The sequence below is a fragment of the Ovis aries genome, chromosome 13 (genome assembly GCF_016772045.2).
Source record: "Ovis aries strain OAR_USU_Benz2616 breed Rambouillet chromosome 13, ARS-UI_Ramb_v3.0, whole genome shotgun sequence".
NCBI lineage: Eukaryota > Metazoa > Chordata > Mammalia > Artiodactyla > Bovidae > Ovis > Ovis aries.
This window is the reverse complement of record NC_056066.1, coordinates 46,465,255-46,481,897: the sequence shown is the minus strand read 5'-3', so window position 1 is coordinate 46,481,897 and position 16,643 is coordinate 46,465,255. Positions and strand designations below refer to the sequence as shown.

Genomic DNA, 16,643 nt, shown 5'->3' with positions numbered 1-16,643 from the left:
CAAAAACTTTTCAGACAAGCAGAAGTTAAAAGAATTCGGCAGCACCAAAACAGGTTTTCAACAAATGCCAAAGGAACTTCTCTAGGCAGAAAACAAGGAAAAACCCTACCTATAGAAAATAAACCCAAAACAATTAAGAAAATGGTCATAGTATCATACATATCAATAATTACCTTAAATGGATTAAATGCACCAACCAAAAGACAAAGACTGGCTAAACAGATGAAAACATGTGCACATATGCAGTTCCACTGACCACATCAGTCTGCTTGACCCCATAAATTATACATAATTATTTCATATTGTTAGGTTAATCATGTTCCCATTATGGTTTGCAATTAAAATTATCTTTTATTTTTGTCTATTCATTGTGAAAATTGATAAACATCTTTTACTGTTGTGATTATGTAACTATTATTAATACCATAGTATTGTGATTTATCAGCAGAAAAATTATAGAAATCTATATCACCGAAACTACCATTTAATAGAAAAACCTGTAATCACTTTTAAAAATCCAGATGCATATCAGAATTATCTTGGAATTTTTTGAAAAATACGAATGCCCAGGCACTGCTTTTATTTTTGCCAGAGCTCCAGATATGTCTTATGAGCAGCCATATTTAAAAGCAGCTGGACTATGTGAGGATCTTTTACTTTCATCCAGTTTGTTTCACTTTTTCTATTTCATATTCAGTGCTTCCATTTCATTTAGTTTATGTTTTCCAATTTCTCCATCTCTTTTTGTTTAATGTTCTTTCCTAAGCCTTTATCAGTGTAGTAGAGCTTTTGTATACATATGTATAAAAAATATGCATAATACATATATTTTAGAAAACATATGAATTTTTGCCTAACTAGAAATGTATGACATTTTGATTCCACTTCTATTCATACTGTTTGACAGTATGAATTTTAAATATATTTGTGTGGGATATGATTAATACAAATTAGTTATATATAAATCTATTTAAATTATTAATGACACCATTCAAGATGCTCCTCTTCTCATTTTTTCTGCACTTGATAAAATATTTTCAGAGTAATGTTAATATATCTCACTATGATTATATATTTTTTCTTTCCCCTTCTATTTCTCCTGAATTTTGCTTTTCTTTTTATCTTTGTTTCTTTGTTAAGGTGCCTAATGGTTTATGATATCTCTCTTCTTTGTGAATGGTACCTTTTATCATTAAAAATAATCATCTTTGTTTCATATTTTAAAAAAGACCTTGTTAAGGATGTAGAAAAAGTTATAATCAGTTTTTCAAAGTTCATCAGGAAAAATTATATTACTTACAATTGTAATGGTATTTACTCTCCTGTAATCTAAATTATATCTTTTTGGGTGTTAGTTCTAAAAGGTCTTGTAGGTTTTCATAGAACCGTTCAACTTCAGCTTCTTCAGCGTTACTGGTTGGGGCATATGCTTGGATTACTGAGATAATTGAATGGTTTGCTTTGGAAACGAACAGAGATCATTCTGTCGTTTTTGAGATTGCATCCAAGTACTGCATTTCACACTCTTTTGTTGACTGTGATGGCTACTCCATTTCTTCTAAGGGATTCCTGCCCACAGTAGTAGATACAATGGTCATCTGAGTTAAATTCACCCATTCCAGTCCATCTTAGTTCGCTGATTCCTAGAATGTTGACGTTCACTCTTGCCATCTCCTGTTTGACCACTTCCAATTTGCCTTGATTCATGGACCTGACATTTGAGTTTCCTATGCAATATTGCTCTTTACAGCATCAGACCTTGCTTCTATCACTAGTCACATCCACAACTGGGTATTGTTTTTGCTTTGGCTCCATCCCTTCATTCTTTCTGGAGTTATTTCTCCACTGATCTCCAGTAGCATATTGGGCACTTACCGACCTGGGGAGTTCCCCTTTCAGTATCCTATCACTTTGCCTTTTCATACTGTTCATGGGGTTCTCAAGGCAAGAATACTAAAGTGGTTTGCCGTTCTGCCAGAATAGCATATTCTAGATAGATATGCTAGATAGCATATTAAACCTAGACAGCATATTAAAAAGCAGAGACATTACTTTGCCAACAAAGGTCCATCTAGTCAGGGCTATGGTTTTTCCAGTGGTCATATATGGATGTGAGAGTTGGACTATAAAGAAAGCTGAGTGCAGAAGATTTGATGCTTTTGAACTGTGGTGTTGGAGAAGACTCTTGAGAGTCCTTGGACTGCAAGGAGATCCAATCAGTCCATCCTAAAGGAGATCAGTCCTGGGTGTTCAATAGAAGGACTGATGCTGAAGCTGAAACTCCAATACTTTGGCCACCTCATGGGAAGAGTTGACTCATTGGAAAAGACCCTGATGCTGGGAGGGATTGGGGGCAGGAGGAGAAGGGGACGACCGAGGATAAGATGGCTTGATGGCATCACCAACTTGATGGACATGAGTTTGAGTAAACTCTGGGAGTTGTTGATGGACAGGGAGGCCTGGCGTGCTGCAATTCATGGGGTTGCAAAGAGACATGACTGAGCGACTGAAGTGAACTGAATCTAAATTACAGCAATGGTTTTCATGGATCTTTGCCAACTGACATTAAAATCATCATGGATAAGTAAAGGACAGAAGAGCTAAGATGAGTTTGGAAAGAAAGAAAGGAACCTGCCCCAAACTGGCAAGTTCATGCAGGAGAAAGGAGCAGTCATACATTTGGAGGGGTGGTAAATGGTGGCTGCTTTTTTTATTTTTTAATTTTTTTTAATTTTTTTAATTGTCTTTTGCAAATTTATTTATTTATTTATTTTTTAAAAATTTTAAAATCTTTAATTCTTACATGCATTCCCAAACATGAACCCCCCTCCCACCTCCCTCCCCACAACATCTCTCTGGGTCATCCCCATGCACCAGCCCCAAGCATGCTGCACCCTGCGTCAGACATAGACTGGCGGCTACTTTTTTTATATAGTCTTCAGCCAGTAGGTACATGAACAAAATCAAAAGGGAGTACTGTTGAAAAAGAAAGTACTCCTCACACCCCTTTTGGGTGAACCCCTGTTCTCAGAAGTAACCTCTTTTGACAGTTCCTGGAATATACCCCTAAAACTCTTATACAGAGATAATCATTTAATGTTTTTGAGAAATTGTGCCTATACCATGATTTCTTTTCAAAGATCCATTCTCTTAGCAACTTTCAAATATGCCGTATAGTATCGTTAACCATAGTCACCATGATATCCACAATATCTCCATGAGCTAATTATCTAATAACTGAAAGTTTGTACCTTTTGACCGTTGTCACGCATCTTGCCCACTCCCTCCCCGCCCTCCATGGCTGGCAGTCACCAGTCTGTTCTCTGTAGCTAATGAGTGTTTTTTTGGTTTGTTTCGTATATCAGTAAGGTCATATGGTATTTGTCTTTCCCTGTCTGACTTATTTCATGTAGCATAATGCCTTCAAGATCCGTCTATGTTGTCACAAAAGGCAAGGGTTTTTTATGGCTATGTAATATTCTAGTATATATATCTGTATCTCACATTTTCTTTATTCATCTGTCCATGAGCAGTTAGGTTGTTTCCGTATCTTGTCTATTGTAAATATCTGGGCTGTTGTACATACTGCTTCAGGGAACATGGAGGTGCAGATGTGTTTTCATTTTCTTCAGATAAATACCCAGAAATAGATCGTATGGTAGTTCTATTATAAATTTTTTGAGGAACCTCCGTGTTCTTTTCCATAGTGGCTAAGCCAGTTTATATTCCCGCTGACACTGTACACATGCTCCTTTTTCTCTGCATCCTCACCAACACTTGCTGTCTCTGGTCTTGTTGCTGACGGCCATTCTGGCGTGTGTGAAGCGACGTTTCGTTGTGAGTTTTGGTTTGCATCTCCCTGATGATTAGTGAGCTTGAGCATCTTTTCATGTGCCTGTTGACTGTATGTCTTCTTTGAAGAGTGTCCAGATTCAGGTCCTCTGCCGGGTTTCTGGTTGGGTTGATTATTTCTGTTGGTGTTTTTATATATCAAAAGCTATTTGTGCCTCTACTGCGTCATTTGCCACCCTTAGCTGGTAGGCGGCAGAGCTAACGCATCAGCCTGTGGACCACTCCGCCTTGTCTCCTCCTGCCCTCGTTTGTTATGGCATTGGGGCTGTTGCTCCCATGTCACTTCCTTTTTATCTCTCAGTTAACTGCATTGGCAGAGAAAATAGAAAATAACTCTTTACAGCTACCTAACGCCTAAACAAAAAACAGTTCTCTTCCACAAGCTGTAGACACAGAGGCCCTGCATTCTCTCTGCCACGATTTACTCCTTGCCTGAAATTCATCTCCTGAGTTTTGAAGGTTCTTCAGTGATGAGATCTTGCTTTTTTTTGTGGTTGTGCTGAGCAACCCTGGACCTTCAGAGAAGTCCTGAGTTTGCACCTTTTGAAAATCATTTGTTTTGACTACTCTGACAGATACTTAAATGACAGGGTAACTGGGTACAGAATCCTTCTGTTGTACTTTTAATTCCTTGTATACCCTGGGGCACTCAGCCCTGTCTTGCAGCACAGATGTTTTTCTAGAGAGACTGAGGCCAGCCTGATTTGTCTCCCAGTATGTTTTTGTGTCTAGATATCCTAGTTTACCAGTAGAGGGTATTGGAGTTTGATTGGAGAGGAATGGAAAATGGCACAAATTCAGTTGTGGCTGTAATGTTTTATTTCCTTGAAAAATAAAATGATATGAAGCAAATATGCCGTAATGTTAACCTGAGTTTAGTACAATTGCTGAGTGCAAGAGAATCTATAAACACCATTCTCTGTGGTGCAGGGTGTGTTTGGAACAAAATTTTTTAATAAATATGCCATGTAACTATAAATCAGGAAGAGCTTGTATGCTTTAGTCATTCAGTTCAAAATTAATTGAAGATCACATTTTTGCCTTATTGATCATAGCATGCATTCTTGTTTTCTTTATATGTTGACAATCAGCTGTGTACTTTCTGTATTTTCTTTGGTGTCATTTCCTAAGTTTTGAGTAAAAGTATTTTATATTCCAACATCCTGAAGATGATAAAATTCTAGAGTGAGAATCTGCAGAGTGGAGGTTAGTGGCAGTTGCCACAGAGGCTAGAACTAAATGGGATGTTTGACTATAAAATCTGTTAAAAGATTTATTTATGCTGGTTTGGGAGTATTTTGAACAGATGTTCCTCTAAATAGGCAAAATAGATTTAAGGTTTAAAATATTATGATAATTGAAAGAGTTCAGTATTCAGGACCGACTTCTTTCTTTTCTTTCTGTAGGGCTCTCATAAGTATGTCACAATAAAGAAAAATATTTTCTTATTTTTATTCATTTTCATTTTTCAGTACTAAGAGATTTAAACTTTGTTTTCCTCTGTATTCAGGTACATGTCTCGAGTCCACGGTATGCATCCAAAGGAGACCACTCGTCAGCTGAGCTTGGCTGTGAAAGATGGTCTCATTGTGGAGACGCTGACAGTGGGCTGCAAAGGCTCCAAAGCTGGTATCGAACAGGAAGGATATTGGTTACCAGGCGACGAAATTGTAAGTTTTTTATTTTATAAATCTGGAACGTTATTTATGTATACCCCATAGAGATTGTTTTCAGAAGTTCGGTAATATTTCACAGTAAGGACCGACATTGGTAGGATGGCTCTTTTCCTTCCTCATTGTTTGGGAGAAAACTTACCTGTGCAGGGAGTCTGCTTCTCCTATCTGGGTTGCCTTGAATCTGAAAAATAAAACAAAAGAAAGCCCTTTGAATGTACACACAATTAATGGTATTCCTAAGCATTTTCTTCAGTAAATATTAGTAAAAAGAAAAAAAAAGTTTCAGTGAGGATAATGTTGATGCCGTCCAAACAGACTGAAAGGGATGTATACTTCCCTACACATACAGAAGTACCTTTTTTAAATGTAAAGATTGGTTTCATGTGTAATATGTCTGTCTTTCTTCCTTATTTGCTCTTATTTTTTCTAATACTTTAATGAAAAGTCTGTTTTTGGAACAGAAAGATTTAAAATAGGATAAACATTAATTGTTCTAAAATGAATAGATTTGATAATTAGATATATTGAGAGTGCTTTATCATGAATTCTCTAAACCCTAGAATTATAAAAATGACACAGTATCTTAAAATTGGTTCGTTTCCCCAGAACATTGTCTTCCCCTTCATGACTCCAGGCAATTGAGCCAACACAGACACTCGCTTGTCAAGTCTGAGAGCAATAAACTAACAGTACAGTTTTCTCTGGGAGACTGTTAGCTTTAACACTGTTTTTTGTCAATTTAATAAGTGCTTTTAAAGTTTCAGGAAAGAAAATTCATGTTTTTCACAAATAGTAAATATGGAATAAAAAATGTTTAATTTCTCTGGTATCATTTGATTTGTGCACTAGAAATATTCTTGAAAACTTAAGTGAAAAAGTCTATATTAGACTAATTCTTCAGTTGCCATCCTTGGTGGTTTAGTTTCTAACTTGTGTCTGAGTCTTGTGACCCTGTGGACTATAGTCCACCAGGCTCCTCTGACCATGGGTGGAATTTCCCAGGCAAATACACTGGAGTGGGTTGCTATTTCCTTCTCCAGGGGATCTTCCCGACCCAGGGATTGAATCTATGTCTCCTGCATTGCAGGCAGTCTCTTTACCAACTGAATCACCAGGGAAGCGCTTTACAGAAAATTAAAGTTTTTGTCTATAAAGAAACTGGGTGCCAAGCTATAATAATGATAATGTCAAGCGATATAAATCTATCTATAGCAGACATTTAAAGGAGGGCCACTGATAATTGATAGCTTATATATTCAAAATGATCCAGATAATATATTCAAAATGATCCAGATAATATGAAATTTTTAATCCACAACCACTTAGAAACATAAAGATTTACTATAGAAGGCTATATGGATAATTTCTGAGATGTCTATAGCAGCTGGCCAGTAGTAAAAGCAGCTTAATCCATGAGATTTTGGTTTGTGGATCATATGTACAGTTTTTTCATAAAAGTGATTTATTTCTCCTGTTTAGATTTGTGCTTTTCCGTATGCTTTTTTCCCCCTCTTCAAGTTGAAGTTTTTTGTACAGTGTAATTCAGCAAGCAGTTAATGAGTTATACATGACCAACCACATTAGGTTCTGTATTCTAGTTTTATGTGTACATGTCCTCACTGCATATGTTTTTGTAGCATCTCCCTTTTCTTTTTTCTAGATGAAATCTCACATGTAAGTCAAACAGCGTATACAGATTTTATTAATTCTGGTTGGTTCTTATTCACAGGCATTTTTATACCAAGTATACATGTATGATTTAAGTACAACTGAGTATAAACATTGTACCTAGTTTATGAAATAGTGAAATAAAAAGAGGTTAAGGTTTCAATCCTGTCTCAGATATTGTTTCTAGTTGTGTGAGGGAGTTTCTAACCTCTGATACTCATTCCTCAGCTGTAATATGAGCACGTTAATATTGCTTTCATTTGGTTGTTTTGAGGATTAAATGAGATTATCTGTAGAAAGCATTTAACTATGCACTCAAAGAAAGTTTTTGACCAGTGAATAAATATGTTTAAAATAAGAAATGCCTTTTGTGTAGCAAAAGCACACACATTTCTTACTAAACAGGAAGCAAAAATTCTCATCATGATTTTTTTTTACTTTAAACCTGTAACTCCAAACACAAGTTTTGTAATGAGATTTTCCTTTAGGATGCTGGATCTGTATTTAAGGTGCAGCTATAGAATGATGAGGCTGATTATATCTGTAGCTCATGGTTGTGGCTGGTGGACCACCTGCTACGCAGGGCTGTTTCTGTGTTGCTGTTTTCATGCCCTGAGAATACTCTGGAGGACACACAACTGACCTGTGTCACCCTTGGCACAGCGCAGGCACCCTGCAGTGGCCAGTTCTGTGTGTGAGTAGGGACTGTGTGGCCTGTGCATGCAGGCTGCTGTGTACGGGGGCCAATGTGAATTGCACAGCTTAGGAATTGCCACCTTCTCCTCAGATATCCTTGCATGTTTATTTAGCAGTTTCTAGCACATGGCAGTGACGTGTCTTGTTCTAACAAAATCAGTCTTAGGGAAGGTCAACTTTCTAATCAGCACAAAGGTTTTCTGTGGTCTTTGACAGCCCTGCATGCTGGCATTTGAGTCTGGGGCTCTTCTTTATAGTTTCTCCACTTTTTATATGAGATGATACCTCTGAAAGCTTGAGGTTTTAGATTGGAGGGTGTGCATTATTATTTATGTCACTGACTTTCTACTAATTATTAAGAGAAGACAAAATCAAGTAGATATATATGGCCTATAAAAGTCAAGTAGATTATATATGTAAGGAAAGGGATAGGATTTTTCTACTATTCATTTTTAAACCTTTATTCAGAGTTACAAAGACTCTTTACTGAGGGAGTTCTGTCATTTGAGAAATGTAGTGAAGCTCCTCTTCTCTTCATTCTGTAGCCTCTAAAAATAGCAGCTGTAGCTCAGAGGTAGACAAGTTGGTTCCTCTTGATAAGTCCTACAAGTTGTATCCCTGGGGATACTGTGTATTAGTAAAGAGGCTGGACTGCTTGTCTTCATGTCCATGGCTCTGTTGAGAGAGAGAAGGTAGGCAAAGTGTTGTTTCTTCGGCCATTAAACCATCGCTGAGCAGAGTCTGCTGTGTCATGTTTTTGTTCTGCCTTGCTACCTTTTTTCCAATGTTTATTTTTTTAAAACTTACTACAATTGAAAAATATGCATATCTTAAATACTATTGTTTTATTAAATCCAGCTATCATGTAATAAAAGCCTAACTCTAAAAAGACTACTTCAGGATACAATTAGATTTAATTTATTAAAGAGGAAGCCTGTGTAAGTCAAAGATGGTAACCTCCATTGTACTGAGATTCTTTCTGCTAGGAATGGATTGATTTCTAGACAGTTTGAGATGCTGATCTTAACCACCATTTTGTATCTCTTTTGAAGTGAGAATTCGTTTGGAGAAACTGTGATGAAATTCAGTAGCACATAAGCATCCATCTTCATGGTGATATTTTAAAATGTCCATTTGAGATAGCAGAATGAAAAGCATAATTATTAAAAATGACGCCTCTCTCAATTTCAAATGGTTAGTTTACATATTAGTCAGTAAACAGTGGAAGTATAGGTACCAGCCAGTTCTTAAAATGACAGGCTTGCTGAGCCTGGGCCACACTCTTACAGGCTTTCTGTGGTCATCTTGAACTTTCAGATATCTGTTATTACCATTCACTTAGATGATCCAAATACCTCTTTTAGAGATCATTTTTAAAGCTTTTGAAATTATACTGGTAAAAGGCCAGTAGATCTGGGTACATACTGAAACTGTTGTGTTTGTTTCATTTCAAGGCTTGTTTCATTTTGTGTTTTTTAAAGGAAAACTGTTTGCCTAGATTGCTTGATCATCCGCTTGCTCTAAACTAACGTACATGGATGGCTACATTCAGTCCGTATTCCATCAGGATATTTCATGTCCTCTATTTTAACAGCTTGAGAAATATATATCTTGGGCAGAAAATTTTACCATTGCTCAGCTAAGTTGAGTTTGGTATTTAGTAGCTCCCTTTGTTGGAAAAGGCAATGGCAAGCCACTCCAGTACTCTTGCCTAGAAAATCACATGGACGGAGGAACCTGGTAGGCTGCAGTCCATGGAATCGCTAAGGGTTGGACACGACTGAGCGACTTCACTTTCACTTTGCACTTTCATGCATTGGAAAAGGAAATGGCAACCCACTCCAGTGTTCTTGCCTGGAGAATCCCAGGGACGGGGGAGCCTGGTGGGCTGCCATCTATGGGGTTGCACAGAGTCAGACACGACTGAAGCGACTTAGCAGCAGCTCCTTTTGTAATAAATGCAACTTAATTTCTTAATTCACTAAAGATAGGATAATCTTATAAAAGTATTTAATTTAACACAGACATACCTCATTTTATTGTACTTTGGCTTGTGCTTTTTTACAAATTGAAGGTTTGTGGCAACTCTGTGTTGTCCAATGACGGTTAGTGTTTTTAGCAGTAAAGTATTTTTAAATTAATGTTTGTACCTTTTTTAGACATACTGTTATTGCACCTTTATAGATTACAGTATAGTGTAAACACAACTTTTATGTGCAATGAGAAACCAGAAGAATTTATGTGACTTTCTTGCAATAATCTCTTTATTGCAGTGGTCTGAAACAACCCATAGTATCTCTGAGGTGTGCCTGTAGAAGTGTAGCAGGGCAGGTGACCTTGAGTTATGGATCCTGTGCAGATAAAACATCAAATATGTGCTTTGATATTGAGGCTGTTGATATTATTTATTTGGTGACTCCCAGCTTGATTCATGGTCCCTGGCACAAAGCTATGACTCTCTATTATTTGACAGACACTTTTTAATCTGACATTAAATATTTTGGTCACCAGTGTAGAGGATGGCATATAAGTGTGAAAAGGTGACATTTGCTACAAGACCACTTGTCTCTTTACTTGCCTGCCAGATCTGGACGCAGGGTCTCCTTTCTTCTTGTGTGGGTCATGCCACTCCAAAAACGTAATACTGGTTTGGGAACCACAGCTTACGTTTCGGTTAGTGTGCCTCCACCAGTTTTGCTGCCGATGACTGGAGAGCAGCTACAGACATGAGCCCCATCTCGGCTGGTCAGCCCTGCTCAGCTTCAGCAGTTTTCACGTAACCTAGTTTGTTCTCTGACAAGCAGGACCTCTTGCTAGGTTTTACATAGGTCTTGAGTTAAGGTTGGTACCTTTTAAGAAGCATCATTAATGAAAATACAAATTTTGTGGTTTCTTGAAAAGATGAACATATTGGGGATAAATGGATTTAGTTTTAATTTACAGAGGGACGAGATAGGTACTTTTTTCCTTGTCTTCGTCTCCTTTTCCTGATTCAAAAGAACCAGTCTAAAAGACACTGAGGTTTACATACCTCTTGAAACTTGGCTGGAAGCTCACATCTTTTGTGTAAAAGGTAGGATTGTAGGATTGGATTTATGTCTTATTCTTTAGAAATTACACAATTAAACAGCCATGGCAAGATGTCTCCCCTGCTTTGTTCCTGAAAAAACATTGAGAGGCCTGCAAACAGCGCATTTCATAAATACAGCTTAGAGAAGTAAGAATTTTTTTAAACAAGTTTACATCTTTGTGTTTTCTTATTATACTTATAGTTATAAATTAATCAGTCATATTTTAAAACTTTCTGTCCCTTGGATGTTGTTGGTTTTTTAAATGTGAATTATATTTTATTATATTTGTTCTAATTATGTACAGAAGTACACATTTCTCCCAAAGGTCCATTACCTGCATCAGATACAATTTTTTATTTACTAAATAAATATTAAGTAATAAGTGATGTATTGGTGATTATTAATTAAAAACCAGTTATACTGTGGTTCTGTGTGCAAAACAGACTGTTATGTACTTAGACGTTCTTGCTTTGGTGATGAATTTCTATTTTACTCACTAGAATATATTGGGTCATGCTGTCCTGTTACATTCTTTTCAGCTTGTGTGTGTGTATGTGAGAGTTCTTTTGTTTTCCTCTTTTTAAATTTTATTTCATTAAGCAATGTTTTAATATTTTAATTAAAAAATAACATTTAAAATTATTGGAAATCTTTAACCATTAAAACTTACCTCAGTGATGAACTGAATTTATTATCAGAATTAAACTAAATCTAGAATTTGCATAGAATTAATTTTAGATTGTTTCTGTGTAAAACACCACACGAAAACACTTATTTGATGATGTGAGGTTTATCTGCTCACTGTGTAGAAACTGGGGGTTAGTGTAAAAAGGCAAGTCTCTTGAATATGGTGAGGGAGGCCCTCTCCAGGCACAGTTCTCTCACTCAGCCTTCTTGCTGCAGTGCTAACTCTCAGTCAGCTAACAGTGTTTCTTGTCCCATCTTGCTTACGGAAACGTTGGGAGGGTTACAGTCCCAATGCACTTAGGGTCCTGAAGACGGAATTCACATGTGGGTCATTGCAAGTGTCACACCATTTAGTGGCTTATCAATTCCCATTTTGTGCATTATAGCAAATAGATCATCTTAACACCAGCTAACAGTTACTAAGCATAGTAACTTGTTTGATCCTCGCAAAAGCCCCGTAAGCTGAGATTTGTGCTAGTCTAGCTCCAGAGTCTTAACCAAATGCTGTAAGTGGTGACAGAGCCGTAGATCAGCAGGCTGCCTCTTGATGGTCGCATGTTTTATACTCATTCCTGAAGACAACCTGTATAAACCTCACACCATGGTGAAGTACCGAGTTAACCACATTTGCATTCATCACTCGACAGGTTTTTGTCTTATTTTTGGCCTTTTCATACTGTTCATGGGGTTCTGAAGGCAAGAATACTGAAGTAGTCTGCCATTCCCTTCTCTAGTGGACCACGTTTTGTCAGTCCCTGAGTAGCTGGGACATGCCCTTCAGCCACTCCACGTAGCAGGATGACATGCCTGGGGCCTTGGTTGTCCCACTGCTGGTTCTCGTTGAACTTGTAAACCTTCACTGGTTGTCAGATGTCAGGGAGATGGTGAAGGACAGGGGAAGCCTGGTGTGCTGTAGTTCATGGGGTTGCGAAGAGTCGGACACAACTTAGCAGCTGAACAACAATAACTGCAGCTCCCAATTAAAAAAACGAGTGTGAACCAGTCTGGGATCAGTAAGACATAGATTTGTGATCATGCACAGATTTAAATGACACTGAATTTGTTAGTAAAATGTTTTCCTGTCATCTTTATAGGTTTCATGGAACATGAATTCCTATAGATTTTCTCTGTGTTCATTTTGTAGTGTTTGTGTTAGTGAAAAAAGTTTACTCTTAAACTAGTAATAATTCTTGAGTTTGCATGCTACTGTCGTTTCATTAATGATTACTACAGTGATAGATTACCAGTTGATATCATCTGCCAAATACTATGTATAGCAACTAATAAACAGTTTGACTGTGTACCAAACCCCTTTAGCTCTGTATATTGCCTGATATTGAGCAAAGCTATAGGAGAGAGACCAAGATTATTTTGTTTTTATTTTGAAAGGCCTACAGCATGCAGCCTTTCTTCAGGACAGCAACCCCAGCCAAGGTGAACCGATTTTGCACTATATTATTTTATTTTAATTCTGCTTTTTTAAAAAATTCAATTTCTCTTTCTTTAGGCCAGCTTAGTTAATTCTTGCTAGAATTGTGTTCATTTAAACCATACGCTTTACATTGCTTCTAGTTTTGGATTTTGTGCTCATAGGTTTGCTCTTTTTTTAAACTTTCTTGTATTAAAGTAGCATTTCAGATATTATGTTGATCAGGCTGAATGTTGAATAGTTACTGACTTCTGGTGAAATTCAGTGAAAATGCAAGCTTAGTGTTTTGGCATACACTATTGAATATTAGTCAAAATCACTACATAAATGAATTATGTTTACTGCAAGACAAACCATATGCAACTCTTACCTATAATAAACATATCATTTATACCTCAGAAAAATGTTTCCTGGATTCAGAGTGTAGACACTTTTGACCTTGACTTTGCATGTTCTGTATATTTAAACAGCTATTGCAGTGATTGAAAGAGTAAACAACGCATTCATTCCCAGCTCATGCTCTCTTTTATATCAGAAACAAAGTTAGTTGATGCCATTATACAGACGTTTATCCAAATGTTTCTCTACTTCATTTGAACTATAATTTCGCTTTTATAATTTTTATGAAAAACTAGGTCAAGAATTAAACACCCCATTGAAGAAAGATCCGTTTTCATCCTTGTTTCTTGGGTGGATGGGATAAGGTAGGGTTAGGCGAAGGTAGGAGGTGACAGGAGGAGGCCAGAGTGGTCCACCAGCATTGTGTTCTCTGACTTCCTCTTCTTAGTTAACCTAGTAATTGCCATGTTGAGAATCACATGGAGATGAATTGATGTGTAAAAAAAAATCTCAAATGATGAAGAATGGCGGTTTCTTTTGTTAATGAGTATATATAAGCCACCAAAATCCTTTTAAGATGTCTCTGAACAGTTACAAGGAAAATATTCTGAAATATTTGGTTTTAAATTTGGGGAGAGTAAATTTTAAAAAGCCATCTTATCTCCATTGGAACCTAAATTATCAATGATTTTTGGTGCAAACATTGAAATAGCTAAAACACAGCTTCCTTATGAGCTGCGTGAAAGAGATACACCAAAGATTGTTACACCAAAGATTGTTACTTTAGTACAGCTGAGCATCACAGTATACTGTGGCACCGCTATGTCAGACTTTGTTGGGGAGCTTTTTTCTACCATGCACAGATGAGGCTTTTATGTCAAATCAGTACTTTATGGTCTTTTAAACAGTCTGACTGGAATTATTCCTCCCTTACTGAGTGAGCAGAGTCTACACATCTGCCGCAAACAACTGAAAATGGTTGTACTTTTTTTCTTTATTACTTTGGTTGCTACAGATTGCCAATTTCTTACTAAAAAGCAAGCAAAAGAGTTTACATTTCTGCAGAACTTACTAATATACTTTAGCTGTGTCTCTGAATGTAGATTGGAAGGTGTGAAGTTTCAGAACATGAGCTGCTCATGTTCCATTTTGAAGGAGAGAGACGTAGCCTTCTCATATGGTTGAGCACCACTGCATTTGAACCCTCGGTGCCAGAGTCAGTGCTGACTGAACAAGTGCTCTATCATAGCCATTTATTGCAGGAGTTATTGACCTAAGAGGGGATAAGAATGCTGTTCACTCTCAGAAGCAGAGTGTAGACAGTGATTTATAAAAAGAAAAATGGTGCCAGAGCCCAAGTTTAGAATTTCAAGATCCTCATTGGAAATGGCCTTGATAATACTAACTGTGGGTTTAACCCTTATTCATTCAACTACCACATCTGCAAGAGAAGGTTGAGAATTAATCCATCACTCTTAATGGGGGTGTTTTTTGATATATGCTAAGAGTGATATTTATGAAGAATGAATTCCAAATTAAGGGAAGTTACACTGGTCTCCTGTTTGTGTTTAAATGGTACTGGCTGTACAGAAAAAAAAGTGTAACAAAGAAAATGTTGAACACCTGTTATGGTCTTTTATTTCCAGGAATAGTCCCAATAAGAAAATAAGCCAGCTTCCTTTTTTTTTTTTTTTGGTGGTAATGTCCTTTGGAGAATGTGATTAAACCTTTAGTTTTCACATTTTCAATTTATTTTTCCAAATTCAACAGACCCTGAAAATTTGACAACCTATCAGAACATGGACATTCTGATTAATGATTATTTTCAATAAAGCATCCAATACCATGGATGAGAAGATAAGAATAGTGAGCATCACCATTTATTACTATTCTCTCCGTTTCCAAAGTATGCTAAGTACTTAGTATATTTCTTTAAAGAAAATCAGGACAAAACAGAGGTTTGTTTATTTGAAATACTAAGTTATAGATGTTGCTTTGGGGTATTCCATTTACTGAAGAAATTATCCCATAGATTCTATAAAAACTGAAAGATAATGTTAGAAGTTGTATTGGCTTTGGGCTTACTTCATTTTGGACTGGTTTTGTTATCAGATCACCTTAAGATATTTCTGAAAATAAATATGTTTAGGAGAGAATTGAAAATTGAAAGAAGCAAATTTCTAGGTATTTTTCCCTCTTGTTTTAACACAGTAAATGTTTAAAATTGTTTATAATGCCTAACTTCTGATGGACTTTAGTTTCAATTTTGTTCTTAGTCATTGCAGATATTGACAAAATGTCATACGAAATTATTTTGTATTTTTTGTAGGACTGGGAAACAGAAAATCATGACTGGTATTGTTTTGAATGCCATTTGCCTGGAGAGGTGTTGATATGTGACCTGTGTTTTCGTGTGTATCATTCCAAGTGTTTGTCTGATGAGTACAGGCTTAGAGACAGCAGTAGTCACTGGCAGTGCCCAGTTTGCAGGGTGAGTACCTATGAGCTTTAATGTGCTGGTCAGAGGGTTGGAATTCATTGATAATAGCTGCACAAAGATATCCCAGGTGGTCTTGCCAGGTTAATGGATAAAGTACTGGAGGGTGGGGGTTATCTACTGAAATGATGGTTAATGAACATAGAACACTCATAAATGAATATCGCAGAACACATACTCAGGGTATGGATTTTAGAAAGTTTGAATCATGTAAAAATATACTCTCTTCTTTTTACAATTCCCTCTGAATTGTGTGACTCCTTTAATGGACAGGCTTTGGGAATCAAGAACCACTGTCCCATACCAAGGTCTGTTCAGTCAGTCCTCTTGGCTGCTCAGAAAACACAGGTAGCAAAAGGCACATTGTCAGAAAAGTTCTGTATCTACTTTCCATTTTATATCCATGTAATGTTGCCTTTATTTTTTTGTCATGTCATGGGTTTATTTCTTTTCTTTGGAGGGTGGAGGGATGGGACAGTTGTATATCAAGAATTCTCCAAAGTGAAATAGTCTGGTAGGTAAAATAGGTACTTCCCACGATTATTTTCATTCATATTATTTCCCTGTTGAAAAGTGTACATGATTGTGCTTGTTGGCTGCCGATGTGGTGTGTGTGTGTATGTGTGAGTAATCGCGATGCCTAGGTACCACGTGATGTATGGCCTTGATGGTGATCAGTCAGGAATTATTTGATTGGAACTTGTATTGTTTTGTACTTAACTATTGTT

At 36.9% G+C, this 16,643-nt stretch overlaps 1 protein-coding gene across 35 annotated transcripts in view; it reads left to right on the top strand.

Moving 5' to 3' along the window:
* The window catches only part of ZMYND11 (zinc finger MYND-type containing 11), a 74,763-nt gene that overhangs the window by 28,145 nt on the left and 29,975 nt on the right, over positions 1-16,643 (top strand). For 12 of the 35 annotated variants that reach the window (XM_042229729.2, XM_015099710.4, XM_015099709.4 and 9 more), the window contains 2 exons: positions 5,363-5,522; positions 15,748-15,909. In XM_042229729.2, coding sequence (XP_042085663.1) covers positions 5,363-5,522; positions 15,748-15,909 — 322 coding nt within the window. Of the gene's footprint in view, positions 1-5,362; positions 5,523-13,039; positions 13,085-15,188; positions 15,285-15,747; positions 15,910-16,643 lie in introns of those variants that run through there. The other 23 variants (XM_042229727.2, XM_015099708.4, XM_015099704.4 and 20 more) reach the window with 4 other exon arrangements.